The sequence below is a fragment of the Marmota marmota genome, unplaced genomic scaffold (genome assembly GCF_001458135.2).
Source record: "Marmota marmota marmota unplaced genomic scaffold, marMar, whole genome shotgun sequence".
NCBI classification, from domain to species: domain Eukaryota; kingdom Metazoa; phylum Chordata; class Mammalia; order Rodentia; family Sciuridae; genus Marmota; species Marmota marmota.
In genome coordinates, this window is record NW_025999891.1 from 3990871 (window position 1) to 4015138 (window position 24268).

Genomic DNA, 24268 nt, shown 5'->3' on the forward strand with positions numbered 1-24268 from the left:
GGGAACTGAGAGACCTCTAAAGGAGCCTGACTTTGAGAATAAGCAGCATAGGTCGCCAGCTCTCACACCCAGGAAGGCCTTTGGGTACCTAATTTAAATCAGTATTGCTGACCCTTGAACTGGTTTTCCTCTATTCTTCTGTGGAAATTGAGAAGAGTTGTCATTTATACAAAAAAGAGAACAATGCTTCATTATGCTTATTCACAAATGTCTGCCAGAGGGGGTGGGATGGAAATATAGTGTATGTGGAGCATTTAGTAGAATAACAAGTGACCCAAGTCTTGATGAGATTTGGGACAGAGGTGTGAAGGGTTCTGGGAAACCATCCCCAAGGCTGGCCCTTGGCTTTGGGCCTTTAGGGAGCTTGGCAAGACAAAGACAGTTTGGAAATCCCCATTGGCCATGAGGAAATTCCTAGCAGTTGAGTCCCCAGAGAGCAGCATGCCTACTGGAGCTGCCATTCAGGTGGTCCCTACAGAAGCTGGGACCTGACTGCCTGGTCTTGGCAGAGAACAAGCTTAGGGGTCTTCGCATGGGTTCCTTGCCCAAGAGCAAACCTCGGGTGTGCCAAGTCAGGGGCCTGTGGAATGCAGGGTCTGGAGGAGTGCCTGAGGCCTAAGTCTATGACCACCTCTGGGGCAGCGATCTGCCCATGCCCACTGACCCTCCTAATTCTTTGTCCCGGACCCCTGCCCACAACAGAGATTCAAGGCGTCCCCAGAATTTTCTTACCTGGATTCAGTTATTCATTCATTCATTTTATCCCATAAATAAGCACTTACTGAATGTAGACTACATTTAAGGATTGTTTTAGGCACTGTGGATAGGGTGATGATGAAAATGAATTGGGCGCCGAGCTCATCTCTGCCTTTTCTTGCCGCATCCCTCCGGGGTAAGAGGAGAGGCCATCTTGTCGCAGCATCCCCCACCCCCACCCTGTTTTGAGCTCCCCGGGGACGCCTCCTGTGGGCGGGGCCCGGAGGCCCGCCCGGCAGAGGTGAATTCCCGCGGCCTCGCCGGTGCCAGCAGGGGAACAAGAAGGGAGCTGCCGCCCTCTGCCGGGTTCCAGCAGCGCTGCAGGGCGGTGCAGCCTAGGCTCTCGGCGCATGCGCTGAGCTTGGCTCCGCCTATGCGCCGACGGACGGGCGCGGGGGGCGGGGGGAAGCGCGGGCTGGGGCTGGGGCTTAGGTCTTGGGTTGACTCGGAGAGTACCCCCACTGGCCCCGCCGCTCCGTTGAAGGAGCCGAATGGGCCACTAGGCACTCCAGGTTTCTTCTCAACACCTCCCCTCCATCCCCTTTAAGTCTTCCTTAGTCTTCTTCAAGGGGATTTGCTTTCTTCCACTTCGTAATTAACTGGTCATGTTGCCTAGCTGATTTTCTTTTTCTTTTTTTAATTTCGGCCCTTCAGAGGGATGCCAATCTCTGTCTACATCCTCATCCCCGCCCGTCCCACCCCCACAGAGGAATTAGGATAATTTCTCCCGAGAAAGGGAAGTCTCTCCTGAACTGGCATTTAAGGAACTGCCCTCTAGTACTATGCTGAGGAACTTCTGAAGTGGCCATCTGAGGGGGTGCACCTGTCACCATGGCAGCTGGTACCCTCCTACCCAGGAAGCATAAGTGCTGTAGGCGACCCTTCTCAGGCCTGAGGGCTGAGTGCTTGAAAAGACTGCCTGCAGCTTCTGTAAATAAAGAGTTCCATTAGTGACTTTTTTTTTTTTAATGTTTTGTTAGTTGTCGATGGACTTTGTTTTATTTTTTATATAAGGTGCTGAGAATTGAACCCAGTGTCTCACACATGCTAGGCAAGTGCTCTATCACTGAGCCACAACCCCAACCCCCCATTAGTGACATTTTATACATGACACATTAGTAATACAAGTATTTGCAATTGGTATCCATTATGGGGACAGTGTTGGTAGAATTTTTTTTAAGGAGTTTTGATTTATAGGGGAATTAGAGAATAAATGGAAAATTTTTTGTTGTTGTTGTTAAGATATTAAATAGAACTTTGGTCTCAGTGTTTTCCAAACTCTTTCCTGCTAAGCCAGCCTCCATCTAACATCCCTATTTTGCATAGTGGTGCCACATTGTCCTATCAGACTCCCAACTTTGAAATCTTGGTGTCTTTGAATATATATATATATATATATATATATATATATATATATATATATACACACACACACACACACACACTTGTAGAGGAACACAATACCTTTATTTTATTTATTTATTTTTTATGGTGCTGAGGATCAAACCCAGTGCCTCATATGTGCTAGGCAAGTGCTCTACTGCTGAGCTACAACTCCAGCCCCCTCTTCCCATCCTCTTGTGCCCATTTCCCCTCCTCCCCCAATGGCCACCTCATCTAGAAGATCGTTTCTCTTGCATGAACCCCTCTTTGCCATCGCCTGCCGGAACCCTAGACAGACCCTCTTATCCTTCATCTGGCTATTACCTTGCTTTTCTCATGGTCCTTCAGCTTCTAGCCTCCTTTCTTTCCCTCCACCCTTCTGTTAGATCAGCATTCCTAAAGCACAGGTTCAGTCATGCCCCCTCAGTCTCCAGAAATCTACCATGACTCCATTGTTTACAGGCAGGGAATAGCATTGAAGGGGCAGGTTTTCAGTGTCTGAATGACTTGAATCCAAATCCTGGCTCTACCAATCACTATCTGTGTGATCATAAGCAATTATGTAACCTCTGTAAACTGCAATTTCTTTGTCCACAATTTTCCTTTTAATAATTCTCTCTCTAGGTTTTGTCAGGAAAAGTAAGCAACACTGTGTCTATCTTCTGGCCAGTGTGCTCAGCATGTGCCTTTTTTTTTTTTTATTTCCCCCCCTTAGACTGCTTACCTTGCTTTTGTCTTGGATACACCTGTTTCAGTTGCAGGTTTGACAGCCCAGCTCAACTGGCTTAAAAAGATATGGGCTCAAGTGTCTGAAAAGTCCAGAGGTAGAACTGGCTACAGGCTCAGCCTTATCGGGAAACTTAAACATCATGACCAGGACCCAGGTCTATTTTCTCTCTTTCAGCTCATCTAGGCTGAATTAGTCTTCAGACAAGTAATGGCAAGATAACTCAGCCCTAGGTTCAAGTCTTGTAGGAAAAGAAGTGTGATTCAGTAGTCCAAAAGTTTTATTATAGGTCATTGATACTGATCGGTTCACTCATGAACCAACCCTGTAGTCTGGGAATATAGATTCTCTTACTGGCCAGGCCCAAATCATATGTTGGGGTAAGTCCTCAGAGGAAAACTGGGGTGCTGTTATCAGAGGATGGACAAATGTATAGCAGGCTGCAGAAAGAACTGCAGGAACAACAGCACTTGGCTCCTTGATGGGCCCTGCCTACCTTCCCAGCTTTGTCTCTTGTGTTTTCCTTTATGTGTCCTACACATTATCCAGGCCCCCATTGGAGCATTAAGCATGTTCTCTGTATTCTAACTATTGAAGTACATTTGCTATCTCCTCTGGAACCAAGTCTGTTTCATCTCATTTTACTCACTTTTGTATCCAGAGTCATCTCTGAGCAGAGCCCAGAACTAGGTGGGTGCAGGGGTTATAATGACACATACAACCTCTGTCTCAGGAAGCTCACAGTGTAGTTGTGGGGAGACTAAAGAGCAAGCATTGTGCTTCCCCACAGTGTTCACCTCAGGGTACTACAGCCATTGCTAGTTGAGTTAGTGAATGCTTCCTCTACCCTCACAGTCTCCTGTCTGGCCTGCCCTCGCTCTGCTTAGCCTTTCTGCATGCCAATGACTTTTCACTCAACCATACTGCAAGTGGGGGAGAGCAGAGTAATTGAAGTTGTTACAGTAATTGTAGTTGTCACCCTGTAAAGGTATCCCCTTCTCCCCATTCTGTTCTACCTGCCTCATTATGTGTGCACCTTTCAGATCAGCTGGGTGAATCCAGAGGATTTTTGTTAAATACCTACTGTGTGCTTAGTGCTGGGGAATGGGATAGGATAGAAAGAAAATAGAAAATGGTTCTTGTAGGGAGGAATTGATTACAACTCAGAGCATTGGTTTATGCTCTGTAGTCCTGGCATATGCATAATAAACTTCAATAGATTCAACTATATATTTGCTTAAGAAGCTATATTATTGTAGCCAAAAATTGTAAAAATAGTTATTTTGTATATTTTCATTATAAATGTTATACATGACTATACATTATGCTTTCATGCAGATACGTATTATATAAACAGCATAGAGGGCTGGCACTGTGGCTCAGTGGTAGAGTGCTTGCCTAGCATGTATGAGGCACTGGGTTCAATTCTCAGCACCACATTTAAATAAATGAATAAAATAAAGGTCTATCAACATCTTAAAAAAAAAAAAAAAAGCATAGGAGTCCTCCCCATTTATCCACAGGGGATACATTCTAGTGCCCACAGTGGATGCCTGAAAGAATGGCTGGTACAAAATCCTAGATGTACTGTTTTGTTTTTTTTTTTTTTCCTGTATACATGCCTATAGTAAAGTTTAATTTATAAATTAGGCACAGTAAGAAATTAGCAATAATAGATAATAAAACATAACAATTACAACAATATATTGTAGTAAAATTTATATAAATGTCTTCTCTCTTAAAATTTCACTATTTTTCTTTTTCTTTCTTTCTTTTTTTTTTTTTTTGTGGTGCTAGGGATTGAACCCAGGGCTTTGTGCATGTGAGGCAAGCACTCCACCAACTGAGCTATATCCCCAGCCCTCACTGTTTTTCTTAAAGGAAGCACTGTGTAGCTTCTCTTTGGCATACCTGAGTTGCTACCATCCCTACTGCTGTTCCTTGGGACCATTATTAAGTAGAATAAGGGTTCCTTGAACATAAGCACTGTGATACTGTAATACTCATCTGATAACCAAGACAGCTACAAAACAACTAATGGTGTGTAGCATATGCAGCGTGGATATACGGACAAAAGGATGATTCACATCCTAGGTGGGACAGAGTAGGATGGTGCAGATTTCATCATGTTGCTCAGAACTGTGTTCTATTTAAAACTTATGAATTGTTTATTTCCAGAATTTTCTATTGAATATTCCTAGAGTATTACTGACCCCAGGTAACTGAAACCACAAAAAGTGAAACTGTGGATAAAGGGAGACCATGCATGTACAAAGCCATGTGTACTATACTCTCTGAGCAATTTAGTGGATTTTCAGGAGTTTTTGACTATACTCTATTTTTGCCTTACATGCTGACCTAAGACTCTATTCCGTATAGCAATACTCCACTGTATATATTAGTACCACACTTTATGTAATTAAGAACTACCATGTGTGTGATGTGTTTAAGTATAAACAGTGAGTGTTGTGGTTTTTAATGACAATTTAATGGTATTAATCATTTAGTCACTCTCCACAATTTGCCAAGCCTAAGATTACATAATATTCTTTCTCTTCTTACAACAACCCCATAAAGCAGCAATATTATTATTGTTGTTGTTGTTGTTATGTTTTCTAGTGCTGGGGACTGAACGCAAAGATGCTTTGCCACTGGGCTATACTCCTTATCCTTTTTACTCTTCATTTAGAGATAAGGTCTCCTTAAGTTGCCAAGGCTGTCCTCAAACTCCTGCCTTAGCCTCCTGAGTTGCTGGGATTACAGGTGCACATCACTGTGCCTGGCTATAGTATTGTATTATTTTAAAGTTTTTTTTTTTTTTTTTTTAATGGAGACTCTTAAGAAGTAGAGCAACCTTTCCTTAGGTCAAACAGCAAGAAAGAAGCCAAGCTGGGATTCAGTCCCTGTTGAACACAACTGCTGGTTCCCTGCTCTTTGTACTACACTTCTTGGTGGGTCTTGAGTTTCAGGTGAGCTTCATAAGAAGATGGACCTTTAGGAATGGGGAAGGTTGAGCATGGTGGAGGCAATGGTAGAGGACAGGCTCTGGGGAAGGTGCAGGCAGGGAATGCATGGAGATCTGCCTGAGAGAGGGCAAAAGAGTGAGAGTCAGGAGAGTAAAGAAGGTGAAGTGCTGAGGGGGATTCAGATTATGATGTCTGTCCTTGGAGACAGGTGAAGAGGCCTGAGAGCCTGAATGTCCCCAGAGCCATTCTTAAGTTTATTGAAGTCATGGGCCACACTGAGACAGTGCCCTCTTGGGGCATCAGAGGGACTGGTTGCGGCTGGGTGGGAAGGAGAGTGGGCTGCCAGGACTTACGCCTTCTGACAGAAGACCCTGCCTTTTTCACTAGGGGGAAATGAAGCTGATTTGAGATGATCCCCCTACATACACACTAACCAAATGTTCCAGAAACCAAATTGACAGGAGTTAGTCATCCGAATAGAAAAAGAGGCATGATAGTAACTCAGAAGAGACTGCAGATCAAGTGTCACCTCAGTCATTTCGAGAGCACTGCTGAATGGCAGTGGGCGTAGAAGGCCCTCAAGCAAACACAGTGGAGGGTACTAAGTCCTTGTGTGAAAGGCCCTTCACTTGCAGGAGAACCTGCAGTTTCTCTGGCATCCATTTTTTTCTGTTTTGGACACTCTTTTATCAGGCCTGGTTATTTGCCTTTTTAGCCTTTGGCAGAAATAGCACATTAGAAGGAACTGAGACTGCTGGACACAGGCACACTATCAGGTGAGTGACAGAGGATGGCTTGATGTCATAGAGTGTAGGGAAGAAAAGATCTAAAAAGCAAATATACAGCTACAAAGGGTGCCTGGATTTCCACATATAAGCATATCAGAGGCTTCAATTTGGCCACCAAGCCTTGGAAACAGCTGGTGCCCTCCAGGAGAGCCTGCAGCATTAGAGGGGCACAAGCCATGGGTTGTAGCCAGGCTGGGAAGTCAGGAGTCGTCACAGTGAGGGCAGAGTTTGAGACCTTTGAGTTAAGTTTAGCATTTTTTTTTTTTTTTTAATATTTATTTTTCTTTTTTTTAGTGTTTTTTTTTTTGGTGGACACAATATCTTTATTTTATTTTTATGTGGTGCTGAGGATCAAACCCAGTGCCTCATGCATGCTAGGCCAACACTCTACCACTGATCCACAACCCCAGCCCACGTTCAGTGTGTTTTAATGAAGAAAGTAAGGAGTATTAATGAGTGTTTCCTAAATTGGGCATGGTGGTGCATGCCTGTAATGCCAGCTCCTTGTAGCTAAGAGACAGAGTGCTTACATAGCCTGTGAACATGTGTGAGGCCCTGGATTCAATTCCCAGTACCAAACTCAAGCACACACCAAAGTTTATTATTTTTATGATTGTAAATAATGATAGATTTAGAAAGACACTTAAAATAGAAAATATTTGGTCCTTTAAAAGGAGTAGGCTTCAGTTACCTGGAAATTTTTCTTTGATGCCTTTTTTTACTCCCCTTAATGATCTAGACAGAAAATAATAGTTAAAATTTAATGAAAGCTAATGTGCTGGGCAATGTTTTTAGAACGTTGTATGCACTAATTCTTTTACCCCCTAAAATAGCCCTATGTGGTAGGTACCATTATTTTCCCCATTTTACAGGCAAAGAAATTGATCCACAGAGAAGTTAAGTTGTATAGTTTACTACATGGAAGAGCCAAGATTGAACCAGGAAGTCTGGCTTTGAAGGTTTTACCTTCAAAATAACTTCTGTCAAATCAGTGATTCTCAGAATTTAACGTGCATTAGAATCAACTGGAAGCTTGGTTAAGGATGCTGGGTCCTATATTGAGTTCTTGATTCAGTAGGTCTGGGGTGAGGTCCCAGAATTTGCATTTTTCTTTTATCTATCTATCTATCTATCTATCTATCTATCTATCTATCTATTTATTTATTTATTGGTACTGGGGATTGAATCCATGGGTACTCTGCCATTGAGCTACAACCCCAGCCATTTTTTTTCATTTTGTGACAAGGTCCTGCTTAAGTTGACAAGTGGAGCCTTGAACTTGCATCCTCCTGCCTCATTCTCCCCAGTTGCTGAGATTACAGGCACACACCACTGCCATCACAGGGGCAGAATTTGTATTTCTAACAAGTCCCCAAGTAGTGCTCATGCTGCTGTTATGGGGACCACACTTTGAGAAGCAAAGCTCTTTTACATCCATTCCATACCTGTCTCATATTAACTGGGTAAGTGTCAATATAGGCAAGGTCCTTATTTTATAGATGAGGGAGATTTAAATCATCTGCCTATGGTCAAATGGCTAACTCATTCATTCATTCATTCATTTAACAAAGGGGAACATCTTTGTTAGGAAACAGTTTTCAGCCTTGGCTGCAAATAAGAGTCACCCGGGAAGTTTTAAAAAATCATAGTGCCAGCGGGCACGGTGGTACACACCTGTAATTCCAGCGGCTCGGGAGGCTGAGACAAGAGGATCACAAGTTCAAAGCCAACCTCAGCAACTTAGTGAGGCCCTAAGCAACTCAATGAGACCCTGTCTCTAAATAAAATACAAAGTAGGGCTAGGGATGTGGCACAGTGGTTGAGTGCCCCTGAGTTCAATCCCTGGTACAAAAACAAACAAACAAACAAAAAAATTACAGTGTCTAGGCCTTCCTCCCAGATCAATTAAATCAGAAAATGGGAGGGTAAGGATGGGATCCAGGTATCAGTATTTCAGGCTCCTCAGGGTCTTTCAGTGAGCAGTTGTGATTTGCAACATTGTGCTATGTGGGCTATGGGGGTGCAGAAACCTATGACACGACACATGCCCTCAAAGGACCAGAGAACCTCCCTGGAAAGCAGAGGAACAAGCAGGTGTGCACGATAGTGTGACTAGGAAACTTGTACAGTGTCTGGTAGGTAGGTAGGAGGAGAGCTGAGTTTTGGTCCTCCAGAGTAGTGCTTACCAATAAGTTTTCCTGAAGAAAGTAATACTAGTTACAGGACCCACTGGCTCTTTGGATTGGCCAGAGGTGACAAGCCTGAGTTCCTGCCAGTCTGGTTAGGCAACAGCTCTGTCCCAGTGCTTCCTAGCACCACCTGCCCCTCTCCCTCTCCCCCCTCTTTCCCTCTTTCTTTTTCTTCTGGAGAGGAAGAGGGAGGCAATCACTTTTACTTTTTTTTCTGCAAAGCTGACAGCTTCTGAGACACACAGGCCCTGTCTTTTGGCTCCTTCCCATCCTACTCCCTATAACCATTTCAGCCTCTTGGGGATCCCCATCCCTGATCTGGGCATCCTGTGGTGCTAACTAGAGTCAGGCCAGGATTTCTCCTGGGGAACACTTGCTCTTCACTGGCAGCCGCTGCTCATTGGCCAGATAACCACAGTTTCCTCTGTCTGCAAGGCTTAGGCCCACCCACTCGCCCCACCCACACCACCTTCCGCACAGCCCCTGGCTGTGCGTGCAGAGGTATATAGACAGAGGGAGAGTGATTGATTCCTTGCATGTCCCTGCATGTTTATTACAGTGAGACAGTGACAGTGGGCTTCAGACTGGTCTTGTGGATCCTGCTGGACTTCATAGGACTGCTGTTGGCTGCTGTTTGGGCACAGTATATACTGGGCCCTGTGTGTTGTGGTGGATGGGATGTTAGTGGCTGTCTTGGCCTCTGCCGCAGTAATTAGATAGCAGGGGTAGGCCTATGATTTGTGCATTCTCAAAAACACTGCACCGGGAGTGTGTATTCATGCATGCTGGGGTGTGTGTGCGTATGTGAATGCGCATGTGCTTATCTTAATCTCTGCCTGTGGGGCCGGGGGCTGCAGGTCTCAAATTCCTCTGCTATTTTTAGGGATCATATCAGCTCAGCTGTCCGAGAGTCTGAGTGTGTTTCAGAAGGAAAGTGCCACCTTCCCTGTCTCTTGCCCCTCCAACACTGCCTGCCCTCCACCACTTAACCTTACTTTAAGAGCCTCCTCCTCCACCTAGGCTGCATCGTCCTCTCGCTCCGCTACCCGCATACCTGGTACCCGCAGTCCTCTGGGCTCTGCTTTCTCCACTGGCTGGGCCTGGGTTGGGCAGCTGCGGCGGGAGGGGCCTGGGAGAGGGAGGAGAACAGGGGCGGGGCTGCAGCCCGTGCTATTTTGAGCCACTAACTGAGCAGCAGCGAGAGGAGACTCCTTGCTCTGGGCTGCTCCAGGCCAGGCCATGCGGGTGAGTGTCCCTCTGACCCCCCCACCCAGAAATGTCCCAGGCTCCTCATGCTGTTTTCTCAGTTAGGAAAGGAGGGGCCTTTTCTTATTTCTCCAGATGTGGCTGAAGTAGGTGGGGAGGAAGGGGTGGGGCTGCTTTGGGGCTCTTCTCTTAACCTCTTGGTAGGAAGGGTATTACCCATTTCTGGCAGCGTCAAAACCTCTCATAGTTTAGGGATATCCTGGGCCCGAATCATGACTTTGGGAGCTTTGGGGGGGTACTGTCTTCTAAACCTCAGTTTCCTGGGACTGCATCTGCTATCCCATAAGCTATGACATGCCTTCCCCACAAACCATTACAGCTTTGCATGCCTCATTCCTCGGGACCCCAGCAATCCCAGGCCTTTGGAGGTCTTGTCCCTGCTTTGGGTTGTCCATGTGGCCCACTGACCCCTCTTTGTCCTGGCTAGACAGAGGAGAGGGGATTGAGGCGGGATTGAAGTTGTCAGGGATCCTCCTTCTTACTGTCTCAAAAGGGGACCCAGCATGGCCTCCTCCATTGCCCATGCCTAGGACACTTAGAAGGGGCACAAATGGCATATTGGGGATGCCATGACTGTTTATAAGTCTCCTTTTTAGCACAGATTACTTCAGAGAAGTAAGTTCCTTTAAAAAGCAAGTGAGAAGAGACATAGATGCCTCCCAGTCCGTCTTGTCCCCCTCCCAGCCACAGAGGGTAAGGTTTCCAGTTGAGTCAGCAGTGGGCAGTGTGTGGGCTGGCCCAAGGCGGAGGAGCCTGAGATGTGCCCATGAGCATTTGTATCTTTTTATGCCCAGGTACTGCTCCACTCTAGCCCCCAAATTGGCACTAGTGTTGAGGTGTGTATGGGCAGGGTAGGAGTGAGGCCTGGGAGAGCTCTTTGCCCTGAAAGATTGATGCTTCCTGGTCTAGCTTACTACCCATCCCACCCTGCACCCCCAGGGTTACCAACACCAGGTTCATCACAGATTCAGGGCCACACACAATGATGGCCAGGTAGATGGCAAAGTGCCCTACAGAGGGGCAGTGAACATCCCAAGGAAGGAGGCCTCTAGTAGGCCCAGCCAGCCGTTGGAGGAGGAAACCCCGGCCCTTCTGCAACTGCAGTGGCAGCAGGAAGCCATTCCAGTGCACCTGCTTCCTCCAAGCTGGGCTGGCTGGTAGTGACCGAGGGCACTGGGTTGCTTTCTGTTCTGCCGTGGGGAGGGGAAGGGCTCTGGCTACAGGCTGGACCAAAAGGGCCAGGGTGTCACTGCCAAGCTCTTTTTCTCCTTCTCCTGTAGCTAGAAGCATGGTCTTTAATTCACTCTCTGCAGAGCTTCCTCTCCTTTCAAGCAACTCTGTGTAAAGCATGTTCAGGTTATGGGTGGAGGGAGGGGCAGGCCATATATGGAAACTCTTGCTTTCTATCCAAGCTGCTGCTCTGGCAACTGATGTGTGGAAGGAGCACAGTGCAGATGAACAAGGGAGGTGGGAACAGGGCTGGCCTCCTTCCTTTAGAGTGAGCCTTAGAGACTCTTGCCAGAGGACAGACCTGGGCTTGAGTCCTGGATCTGCCACTTGCTGCCATGAGGCCTTAGGCTAGTCACTTGACTTTCTGAGCCAGCCTTCTTTTGCTCAATTGTAAAGTGGAACTTCTACTGGTGTGCTAAAATTGGAGTAGCTCAATATTTCAGAGGGATGTCATGAGCATCAAATGGGATAATGCATGCAGAGAGCTTGGTACATCATAAAATCCTCAAAAAAGGGAAATTGTCAGGGCTCGGGGTGTAGCTTAGTGGTAGAGCACTTGCCTACCATGCCTTGGGCCCCAAGGGAAGGGCTGGGGTTGTGGCTCAGTAGTAAAGTACTTGCCTAGCGTGTGTGAGGCACTGGATTCAATCCTTAGCACCACATAAAAACAAATAAATAAAATAAAGGTATTGTGTCAATCTGCAACTAAAAAATGTTTTTAAAAGATGAACTGAGCTGTTATTGCTATGTATTGCTATTATTTCTTCACTTCTCTTTCATTTGTCCCCACCTGCCCACCTCCCATTCCTTAGATAAGTCAGGGCTAGGTCAAGACTGGCAGGGAGAGACCGCCTGAGAGCTGCCCTCTGTGTCTTAGAATGGGAGTGGAAAGAGGGAACGGGAGAATGCTGTGTTTCTTTCCTCCTCAGGGTGAGAGGTCCAGAGTGTTGCCAGTTGGCAGAAGGGGAGAGGCTAAATAGTGACCCTGGCAATAGGCTCTTTCTTGGCTCCCCCTAGATTATCTCTCAGGGTTACCTGACACTCTTTTTTTTTTCCCCCCAGTACTGGGGATTGAACCAGTGTCTGGTGCCTGCTAGGCAAGCATTCTACCACTGAGCTACATCCCCAGCCCTTTTTATTTTTTATTTTGATACAAGATCTGCTAAATTGCCCAGGCTGGCCTTGAATTTATGATCCTCCTGCCTCAGTCTCCTGAGTTGCTGGGATTATAGGTGGGTGCCACTGTGCCTGGCTTTTCCTGCCACTCTTGAGGGTTCACAGTATGAAGATGTTGGACTTGGACCCTTAGGCCTTGATGCATCTGTCCTGCTGTGCATTCCAGACCTATGGGGCTACCCAGTGGGTGGAATTATTCTCTGGGGTCATTTGTGCCCCTATTTCCTCCCGGAGAGGCTCAGAGTATGGCAAGTTAAGGGAAAGTTTCTGTGGTGGAGTGTAAGAGAGTAGCCTGGCCCTGCTTTCTGAGTGACAGACCCCTTCTGGGGCGAAGAGTAGATGGTCTCTCAGCACATTTCTTGGAGTTCTCCTCTTTGAGAACAAATGCATCTAGCTATTATCTCCTTTGCTTCTTCTTTCTTTCTTTCTTTTTTTCTTTTTGCTGACTATTTAGCCATTTTTATAGTAAAAAATAATAAATACCAAGTCACTATTGTGTCCAATTCACACAATTTACAAGCTTATTATGATCACCATTTGCATACTATTTAGGTTCTAATTTTTTTCAAAATTTTTTAGTTGTAGATGGACACAATATCTTTCTTTCTTTATTTTTATGTTGTGCTGAGGATTGAACCCAGTGCCTCACACATGCGAGGAAAGTGCTCTACCACTGAGCTACAGCCCCAGCCCTAGTTTTTTTGATTGATGTTATTCTATATGGAGTTTTCCATATGGTGCATTGTCCACATATCTGTCCGTGGAAATGGCAATATAGCAATATGTTGGACTGAAGCTCTATAGTTTACCTAACCATTCCCTGATTTTAGGCACTTGGGTTGTTTCCAATTTGGAGTTGTCTATATATAGAGAATGCATCTACAAAAATATTTGTGTGGGTTTGTGGGTTTTCTCGTTCTCTTTAGGTCGGTTCATTGGACATACATACATTCCTGAAGAAGGGATGACTAGGCCAGAGGATGACAAATTTTGTTGCTATTGTTGTTTCACAAAGAGCTGTCACCTCCCCCTAATCCCATGGCATTGAGTTTACTATCTATTTGTTGTTGCTAAATTTAGAGATTACAACTCCCTTGTTTATACCACATCACTGAAATATTCTCTGAGGGAAGAGACTAGGTGGGAATAAGAAGTTTGGGCAGAGTGCCTGTTCCAGCTCTAGCGTGCTGCAAACATTTGACAAGTGCTTGCAGAGTCCTATCTATGAGGAAATCAGTTCAGGAATGACGTCACCCAAACAGCTCATCAAGACCCATCTGTGTTGTGCATTGATACTTATTAGTTGTGGGGCTCTTGGCAACTTACCCTGTTTCCTTATCTAAAAAGTAGGTGGTTGTGAGGATTTAATGAGAGGAAAGTATAAAGTGCCTACCCCTGTGCCTGGCTCATAATAAGTATTCAGTGAGTGTTGGTTTCTCTTCCCTTGTCTCAACGGAAGAGACGAGAATTGCCACAGAGGGAGGAGGTGGCCAGAGCCTCTTACAGTGACAGGGTCATGGGTCATGATGGGATTTCTCTTTGCAAATCCAGAAACAACATTTGAAAAAGTTGAGCATCAGTGAGCATTGCTCTATCGACCTATGCTTTGGTTTGACCTGGATCTCCAGGACCTCAGCACTGATGGAGTGTATCCACCAGATTTGGCTACTAACAGTGATTTAGTCCCTCTGGTGCCTGCCTAATATACCAGAAAAAGTGGGCCACCAAGGAAGCAGCACAGGTTCTTGGAATCAGGCCAATTTGGGTTCAAATCCAAGTTCTACCACTTGCTTTGCCACAGATTCTCTTCTGGAATTCTTTTCCTCATCAGTAAAATGGGAATAATAATAATTCCCATGTCATGAGATTGTTGTAAGATTCTTACTAGAAAATCTATGTTAACTATCTTTTGCAGGGCTCACATCGTTGTAGGTGTTCCATATTCAGAAAATAATGTTGTTGTAGGAAGTGGCTGAAATCTCTAGAGAGGGAACAGGTCAGGGAAGAGAGACTTTGGCTGTGGGCACACTTGCTCCAAGGGGCCATTAGTTCCCAGCTCTGGGGGCCACTATAACAGAGACATTGCCACCACCTTTGGGGCCTGAGTTCTTTACCTGTTCCTTAGTGTATGAAGAGATTCTAAGCAAGGCTTAGTTAAAAGCCAGTGATAAGGAAGAGAGGGAAAATGTCCAGACAGTTCTGCACAAGAGCCCGAGAGCATTTCCTTTGGGGAGATCCCCACACTTGGATTCAGAGTGATGCTTATGAGGAACAGCTGATGTAGATAGAGGAACAGACCAGATGTCAATGGTCTGTGTCTTTCTGAGCTGGATGGGACCTCCTAGACAAATAGGAAGACTTGAACAAGAGATCAAGGAACAAATGAGCCAATTAAATTAGCTTAAAGTCTCCAGCATATTAACTGAATAGTAAGACAGTAGTCGGTGAAGCCATTTCAAAATAATTCAGGGTTGGGGATATAGCTCACTGCTAGAGCACTTGCCTAGCATGTGTGAGGTCCTGGGTTCAATTCCAGCATGAAAAAAATTAAAAACAAAAAATTCTCCAATTTTTAACGACTTGTTCATTATAAATAGTTGTAAAGATGAAACAAGTTAAACTCCATTGAATTGAACCGATTCAGACTCTGACTGCTGATTTTCTAAGGGCTAGATGTGGTTCTTAAGCCTTAGATGAGGCAGGTTTACGGTTCCCCAGGCCTCTTGGCCTTGGCAGGCAATTGTGGGGTGTAGGTGAAAGGCAGAGTTGTTGGGGTTTTGGACAGCTTCTTTACTCCCCTCCCCATAACACACACACAAGTATAAGGGCTTGAGTGACTCTCTGCATCCATACTGCTAGGGTGCCAGACCTAGAAAAGACTTTAGCCGTTATTTAGACTAGTCCAGCCCCTAATTCTCCAGAGAGGCCCAGAGAAGTGAAGTGGCTTTACTCGAGGGCACACAGCTTCCAACAGTGGGAGGTTCTTTGTTCTGAACCCACCTTGCCCTCACTTTCCTCTAACAGTTTATTTCTTACTCCTTCTATGATCTTTTGAATTTTGTAATTCCTCCTCCTCTCCATCCTTCCTTACCTCTTGTTGCCCACAGTGCTTGTCCCAGCAGGTCCTGGCCTTTAAGAAGACTCCAAGTCCCTGAGAGACCCTGCCCCCATTTCTTCTCTGACCATGGCCTTTTCATCAAGGTTCGCCTTCTGGGAGCAAAAGGAAAGTCTCGTTTCAAAATCTTTGTTTACGCTTATGTGTTCAGCATGGTGTGTCTGCAGGCAGGAGACTGGCTTGTAGAAGAGGGAGCTTTGGAAGCTAGGGATGGATTGTGCATTTGGGGGTGTGGGGAGTAAGGCTGGGGCTGGGGGCTGATGAACTTTCTCCTGTCTTGACGGGGCTCCTGCGCTGAGTCATGCTCCTCCCCTGGGTAAGCTGAGCTGCCTTTTGTCCCACTGGTACCCCTCCAAATTAGCCCTTCCATGTCCCTCCACCAGCTTGCTGCTCTCATGGCCCACACGCCTTAAGCTGCTGTGGAAAGGCTTGGCACCAAGGCCTCTGGAACTGGGTCTCTCTGAGTCTGGGGCTGAGGTGGGTAGGAGAAGAAAGGGGCTGAGAGGGAGGCAGGCTCCTTGGCGCCTGGTCCAGAGAGTGATTCAGGCTGCGGCTGCTGCAGACCTGGGCGTGCCTTTGTGTGTGTGCACAGTCCCCAGCTGGGCAATGACCTACAGTAGCAGCCAGAGCCTTTTGGGAGGGGGAGGGGGCAGTGAGTCAGCCAGAGGCTAAATACAGAACTGAGCTCAGATCTGGGCCCAGTGTCCCAGACACTTTGGGGGGCAACCAGTGTTCTCTCCAGTGCCTCACCTTGGGCAGGATGTTTGGGGTCCTAAACTCAACCCGCAAGAGGGAGGACATATTTGGAGCTGGTGAAGGACGTGGAGTGAACTTGGAATCTGGGCCATGCCTGAACCTGAGCTAACAGCACTGTGTGCAGTAACGAGTGTGTCTGTGTTTTGAGAACACTTGCTGTCCTCTAACCTGTGTGTGTGTGTGTGTGTGTGTGTGCTTCCGTTCNTGTGTGTGTGTGTGTGTGTGTGTGTATGGGGGGGGGTTAATGCACGGTGTGATCCCTGGGTTTGGGTGGGGTGGGGGGCAGTGGCCCTTGGTGCGGAGCCGGAGGTGCAGACCTAGTTACTCTTCTTTATTCCCTCACCACCCTTCCTTCCCTTTAACTGCATCAACCCCAGTTTCTAAAGCAATGTGGTCTCTCTGATGAATATTTGCCTTTTCCCTCTGTCCATGGTAATGTGAACTAACTTTGAAGCTTGAGCCCATTGAACATAGCTCTGTGGACAAGATGCAGCTTTGAAGCTGAAGCAGCCATCAGGCTTGCTAGTGCCCCAGGCACTGCTAATTGGAGCTCAAAATTTACCATGGACCCTAGTTAAAAACAGAATCCCCCCCAAGTAGATAATTGATTCTGGATGTTTCTAAGTATCTTTTCCATTAGGAATCAAGGATTTCTTCCCAGGCTCCTACCCTCAAGAAAGGCATGCTGAGGGTGGGGTGGGGCTGGTAACAGGCCTAGGTGACCTGAGAAGGGAGGGAGATGTTGTGAGGTAGGAGAGGAGAAGGCGCTCCCAAACTTAGGGCCTGTCGCCTTGGAGTCCATTTTGAGTTGGTGAATTGAAAGAATTTTCAGAGCTTCCACATTGCCTGTCCCTTTCCCCCAGAGTTATGGTGTCTGCTGTTGCCCCTGACACTGTGTCTCCCATTTGACTGGAGCCAGCCAGCTCTCTGGTTCTAGCATAGATGGATGGCCAGAGAGTCCAGAGCTCAGGCATCTTCCTTCCTCTATACCCTGCCCCTAACCTTGGGATTCCTTCCCTTAGTTGCATGGCTGGCAGTTTTGTGACCATGAGATTGGAAAATATCTGTCCTTCTGAAAAATATCTGCCCTACTTCCTGCTATGGTCTCGGGGGCTGGTGATATAGCTCAGTTGGTAGAGTGCTTGCCTTGTATGCACAAGGCCCTGGGTTTGATTCCCCAGCACCACACACAAAAATGAAAGCCTGCTTGCAGTCTGATCTCAGCGGTCCGGCTGGGAGGGCACTAGGTTATGAGCAAGGGGAAAATGACACAAGACCTAGAAGCAAGCCAGAGCCTCCCTGGTGGGGACCACCCATTCACTTACACTGAATTCTGTGAGCCAACAGGCACCCCACACTAGGGTTATTTCCTCCTCCTCAGTCACTAGATCAGGGGCCTTTTGTTCAAACCACTTCTTGTCTGAACTGGGAATGACCTGTAGTTTAGCATGAGTTGAATTAGCTGGATCTTTCTATGTACCAAGTGTAGCCAAGGCCATAATGTCACATGTAGATGGACCTCTTTAGACAGCCCCTTTAGGCACAGTGGCTTAGTCACTAAGCATCAGGATACTGGACTTTTGCCTCCACAAAGACTCTTCATTCTTGAAGTTGTCCCTGAGCAATTTTTTTTTAAAAAAACTTTATTTTATTCATTTATTTTTATGTGGTCCTGAGGATCAAACCCAGTGTCTCGCATGTGCGAGGCAAACGCTCTACCACTGAGCCACAGCCCCAGCCCCCTGGGCAATTTTGATTAGAGGAAAGGAAATCTTTTGCCTGGTCCCTGGCCCCAGTACTGCTGTAAACAAAGGAGCTCTGCCTCTTAGAAGAGAGAGGCCTGGCCATTTAGTACTGCATCTTTTGGTCCTGACCTGCCAATGACTTCTTTGTCTAATCCCTCAGGTTAAAGAGGAGGACAAAACTCTGCCCAAACCTGGCCCTCCTGGCAAGGAGGAAGGGGCTGTAAGTGCTTCTTTGAGGTCCCCGAAAAATGTGTATGTGTGTGTGTGTGTGTGTGTGTGTGCTTCCGTTCAGGTGGGTTGGCCTTACCTCTGTCCCCCATCAGTCTGAGATTAGCCTGTGAAGCAATTTCCAAGGAGTAAGGAGGTACACAGGGTCCTCTTCCATGTGACATGACTAGAGGGAATGCTGGTAAAGAGGAAGAAAAGGCAGTGTGTGCCATGCTAGCCTGGGGTGTGAGAAAGGTGGGAAAGCCAAGATACTTTGGGGGCTATCCTCTAACTTCCCCTAGACCTCCTTAGTTGACTGCCGTTTAGTTCTGGTTTCCTGAACCCTTTGGGAATGGAGGGGCTTAGGTGGGCACACTCTCAGGTTGGGGAACACTGAGTTCAAGCTCAGCTGTTCAGACTCCTCAGCCTGCTCTGGGCAGCACAACACAAGGGCACAGAGGGATTTCACTGCAGCTGCTGCTGTCCCTTCCAGGACCCTGTCAGCTGCCCAGTGCAGGCAACCTGGAGGCTGGTTATAGCTGCCCCCTGCCCCCACCACCCTGGGATAGAGACCCTAAATAAAGCAGTCCTCTTCTTAGAAGGAGAAAGGCCAGGCCCAAGGATGTGTAGTTAGGAGAGAGCTGTAGGTAGTTGGGACAGAGGTGTTCAGGGCTCTGGGGCAGGCTAGATCACAAATCAGATCCATGGTTCATTACCCCAGATGGTGGCTGTCCCAGTTATCCCTACTTCCTTGGATGATTTGATTAGCCAGGCATGGTGGCTTCCTCTGGATCTGTAAACAGTCATGCAAGGCCAGCCTTTGATTTCAAAGGGGTGTGTTTGAGATACATAAAGGAGGAGGCTCATAGTAGCTCAGATTTCTTTTTTGCAAAAATTACATATAAAGTGCTGAGAAGAGTGCCTGGCATACAGAAGTACTGTGTGTTAGCAATTCTATCATGTTATTGTCATCATCTTTGGTTAGGGGGTTTGGAAGGAAAACCAGAAGAGGGAGGGAGAGGGAATAGGACTCAGCAGTTAGGGCCACTGCCAGCTCCGCAGTGCCCTGGCAAGCCATTGAACATTCTTGGACTGAGAGGTTGAAGAAGAGCCACCTTTAAACACTCCTCCAGTCCTGCAGCAGAGCCTCCCTATAACTAAGGCCTGGACTAAGTCCCTTGCCTCAGCTCTGCTCAGGAGCTGGGGCAACCACTCCAGGTGGCAAGCAGAGGCAGCACCTCCCAGGTCTGTCACTCTGTGAGCATCTTCCTACATGCAAATAGGCATGACAGCTAGACCTTCATAAAGCCCAGTGCTAAGGTCCTGGTGTGCGGGGAATGCAGACTTGATCACAGCTTAGTTACTGGCAAGGCACTGCCTGACCAGAGAGGAGACCCCTGGTTGACCTTGCTTCCCCCAGGCAATGTGTCTGACTTTGCAGGAAACCCTGCCCTACCATTAGCCAGTGTGGCCCTCCCAGTGGCAGTCTCTTGTAATTTCAGACAGTTCCCAGAAGAGTGTGGGGGAAGGGTGGGTGCCCCACGTGGAGCTCTTGGGTTCCCAGAGGCTGGGAGGCTGGCTGAGCCAGGGCCCATTCCATGGTAGAGTGGAGCTGTGACCACTTAAGTGCTTAACTGTTTGTGGGCTTCAGCTGCTACCTCTTCCTCCCATCATTCCATACATGTTCTCTGGGAACTAGAAGGTTTCCAAACCCTTGAGAGATGTGCAAGAGAGAAACTGAAAAGAGACTGGCAGAAAGCAGGAGGAAGCGGAAGCTTCCAGGACCAGCACTGGAACTCTGCAGCCCTTGAGAATGTAGGTGAAGGGTAGACAGTGGCTGCAGGCCTGAGGAGCTGGGGGGAGAAGGCTTGGCATGCCTTGGAGCCATGAAGAACACCTGTCTCTTGCTTTCTTCAGAATGGGCACGCTCTGGGTTTGACTGCCTAGAAAACTGGGTGACAAAAGGAGTAGGGACTATAAATGTAGGAAGCTCTGGAGTTAGATGGAGAATTAGTGGTTGGACGTGGCTATTTGACCTCTCCACACCCCATCTCTACTGTGCATGAGCTGTGAGGGAGTAGGATTTAGTTGACTTGGGGCTTGATTGCCATCCTAACATAAAGCCAGTAACTCTGGGGTATCCATGGGTCTCTAGGCCCTCTATACTGGCATCTTCCAGTTCCTTGCTCAGTCTGGGTATAGATACCAAGTGATCACAATATCTGCTTGAGCTTTGTGGGAAAGAGAAGCCAAACTCTTAGATGCAGTTGTCCTATCTGGAAGATACAGAGAGGACTCCCCAGATAGCCTCTTGGAGCTTTGTGTTGTCTGGTGGGTGAGATGACACCCTCTTACTTCCTTTTCATGGGGTGGGCGGGAATGCAGGGTTGATGCTGATGTGTACCTATATTTATGTGACTATAGCTAGAGGGCAGTTCCAAGGACAGTGGTGGTCCACCTAGGAGTCCTCAGCCTGCTACCAGCCCAGTACCTTCAGAGACTTCCCACAGAACCAAGAGCCCTGCACCCTCACTCGCCATGAATGGTCTGGGGGCTGCCTCAACAGAGGGCCCTAACGAGGAGACTCAGGGCCTGTCCCGGAAACGAGTGGCGAATGCGGTGAGGAAGGTGGTGAGCAAGGTGCTGCCTGGTGAGGAGCCTGTGAGTTCCAAGGAGCCTCCAGGCCGAGGGACCAAGTCCCCTGAGCACCCAGCTAGAGGCAAGAAGGGAGAAAAGGCAGCCTCTAGTCCCAAGCCACCACCGCCTCCTCCACCTCCTCCTCCCCCTACTCCACCAAAGCCTGAAGCAAAGAAGGAGGCAGCTAAGGATGAGCTCTCAGCAGGCCTGCGGGGCCTGATGTCTCGGGGCCGAGGCAAGGACCACAAGCCCCGTAGCAAGCAGTCTCCCGGGAAGGGGGAGAAGCCCTCCAGCCAGGAGCCAGGCTCCTTGGGGAAACCAGGCTCCCCATACCTCATGGACTCCCCAGAGAAGGTAGCCAAGCCTGAAACCCCAGAGAAGCAGTGTTCCCCGGCCCCGCCAAGAGAGGTGGCGGACCCAGGCTCTGTTGGCCCGAAGTCAAACCTCACAGGAGAGCAGCAGTCCAAGTCACCAGGCTCTGGTGTGCAGCAGGAGGTACTTGAGTGTGACACTAACCTCCTATTCCCCTTGCCACTCTCGCCTGAGGGTCAGCTACCCTCACATCCAGCTTCCGCAAGCCTCACGACGTCCCACATGACAGATGCTGGCCCAGGGTCATGCGTCCATGGCAGGGGCTGCATGGCTGTGTGGCTTTCCTTAACTGAATGCCAGAACCCTGGGTTGGGTCTGGGCTCTGTCCCTGTGGCTGGAATGGGATCTGCTAACCAGCATGCATGCTGTGGCCTTGCCATGGGAGTTGGGCCTGGTCCCCAGCTACATGGTGCCAGCTTGAGGCCCCAGATCTCAAACTGAGGGTCAGATTCTTAGCAGATCAGTGCCTCATAAAAACACAGTATTTTCTCAAGTCAGCTTACACTCCCAGCCATTTGTCCTCATTGGACCATCTCTTAGCCTCTGTCAAGTGGGGTAATTCAGGTCCACAATCCCTTCTCCAAAGCCCTGGGAGCCAGAAGTATTTTGGCTATTAGTAAATTTTATATTTTACCGTGTCATACAGTATACATAATAAGCAGCAAACATTTAGCTGTTCCCAGAGCAAATCCATGAATATCTGTACTGAGGGAGAACAGAAGATCAACAGGTTTTACCATCAAAATAGTTGAGGAAAATCTTCTGTTTTGTGGATTTTGGAATTACAAATAAAGGGTAATGCTTTGAAGGACTGCTGTGAAGATTAGAAATGATGCAGGTAATGTGCCAAGCCAGGTCTTTAGCATGGAGGATCCATAAATGGTAGTGTAGACAGTGATGCTAATGATAGTTGTTATTAATGTCATCTCTGCCTTCTTCAGACCTTGCCTCACATCCCCACTGGCATCAGGACCCTGAAGGAGCCCTATGCCTGGGCGGCAAATGGGCAGAGTAAGCTCTTTGGGTCTGGGGCTACTCCATCTTCCCAGAAAGTGTCCTCTGGGTGGGAGACTGAGAGGCAGGGGGAAGACTAAGGATGACCACTCCAGCCCTTCCCTGAGGAAGGTGGTGGCTGCTTGGCTGGTCCTTGAGTTGGAGACCATTCTTTTTAAGGTTCTTCATTTTCTAGACCCTGCTGAGGTTTCTGGGGTATGTAAGGAGTGGGGAGACATCAGGTTTTTCCTTCACTTCCTGTGCTTTCATAGGCTCTATGTAGCTAGAAAGAGAGGGGCCAGGAGGATGCTAGGGACAGAGCCTGAGGGTCCTGGAGGCCCTTGTTCTCTGTTTCCTTCTGGGAGCCAGGGTTCTGGAAGGTGCCTCGCTCTCCATTCTCCCTGGGCACTGCAGTACTTAGAAAAAAGGCCAGCTACAGCTCTCCCCACCCTCCTGGCCTGCTCTATGGTGATTCCTGGCATACAGGGAGGGGTTGGCAGGAGCATTCTGGCTTAATGGGCAGGGCAGGAGCTCAACTTCAGTTTTGGGAGCACCTATAAGTAGCCAGGAATATCACGTGCCTGTCCTGAGCTACTGCCCTCCCCTCTTACTAGGGTGGAGTTGGGGCTTAAGACATGTCCTGACCAGGACAGTGGACACCTGTTACCTTGGTCTGGGACATAGGCCAGAAGGACAAATGGCATAATAGGGCCATTTGGTGCTTGTAATGGTTAGGATGGTAGGGAAAAAAACCCAGCTCTCCCAGGCACTTGTTCTTTTATTCTCATCTGCTGGTTTAAAAACTCAAATTGGCACCTAGCTTGTCTCCCTGGCCCTCCTCTACTTTCCCATCGAGTCCCAGTGGCTTTCTGGGCTGGGAGCTTGGCATGTGTTGACTCCACCGTTCCCTGGGCCAGGACTAATAGTGGTTTAACCTTTAGACAGGAACCGCCCCTGAGGTCCAGCTGAGCCCTGCGGAGGAAGCCCACCAGCGGCTTGAGAGGATCTTCACTGCTTCTGTAATGCCACCTCTCTTGTGTGTGGGCCCCCAGTCCCTGGCCCTCCTCTTTCTGAGGCTGGCAGCCAGACTGTTTGTGTGTAGGAGTGCCTGACTATGGAAAGGAGACTCCATGGTGGTCCATAGACCCTCACACTGGCTCTCTGCTTAAAGAAATGAGACAAGGGCTCTATGGAGAATTGTCCCTCTAGGGACAATTGTACATATGGGAAGGGGCCCTTTTTGGCTGAGAGTCCAGTTCCCTTCTCTGGCCCTGTTCTCCTGTCTTGGCGAAATGCCTTGGTGCCAGGGCCTGGTGGGTAGCAAAGGTGGAGAGTCTGGCATGTTCTCCATTTTTGATTCCCTAGTTCGACATACCCGGGGGGGGGGGGGTGTCTCTTTAACTCTTACCCATTTCTAACAGGCTACATCCCAGGCTGGCTGTCTTCCTTTCATGTCAGAAAGGCCTTTGAGGGCTTTAAGTAACAAGACAGAGACAGAAAGGACAAGGCTGTCCCTAGAGTCTGCCCACAGTGTTCTGGCTCTTAGGCAGGTGGCTGATGGCCTCTAGATTAGACCTGTATAGAGTGATCCTCCACTTGTCATGGGGTCAGTTTGCCTGCCTGAGAGTAGCAGGAGTGGTACAGAGGGCTTGAGGAAGGGGCCCTAGAATTGAGCTAGTGGTGGCCTGGTTCTGGATATAGTAGTGACAGCCCTCACATGGGGAGTAGCACCCCCTTAGGTGTGTGTTTCCAGGTGAGGGGACAACTCTGTGCTGATTGGTGGCCATAGAGGAGCTGGGCTGAGGAATGCCCTAAAGATAAGGTGGGAGGCTTCCAAGGGGCCCAGAATCTGGGTTGGGTGAGATGGCCTGACCTGGCAGATACACAGAAAAGGGAGCCTAATTCAGGCTGGTTGGATGGCCAACCCAGGAGAAATTGGCCAAAGGCAGAGTGGCAGACTCC

General features: G+C 48.0%; 1 protein-coding gene across 24 annotated transcripts in view; it reads left to right on the forward strand.

The window, feature by feature from the left end:
* Myo18a (myosin XVIIIA) overlaps positions 1 to 24268 on the forward strand; it is a 94806-nt gene that overhangs the window by 21980 nt on the left and 48558 nt on the right. For 2 of the 24 annotated variants that reach the window (XM_048793747.1, XM_048793769.1), the window contains exons 1-5: positions 9938 to 10054; positions 15589 to 15704; positions 18258 to 18317; positions 20729 to 21436; positions 23248 to 23325. The exons of 20 other annotated variants lie outside the window; for them this stretch is intronic. In XM_048793747.1, the coding sequence (XP_048649704.1) occupies positions 15666 to 15704; positions 18258 to 18317; positions 20729 to 21436; positions 23248 to 23325 (885 nt within the window). In that variant the 5' untranslated portion in view covers positions 9938 to 10054; positions 15589 to 15665. Of the gene's footprint in view, positions 1 to 9937; positions 10055 to 15588; positions 15705 to 18257; positions 18318 to 20728; positions 21437 to 23247; positions 23326 to 24268 lie in introns of those variants that run through there. 2 more of the 24 variants (XM_048793786.1, XM_048793773.1) reach the window with 2 other exon arrangements.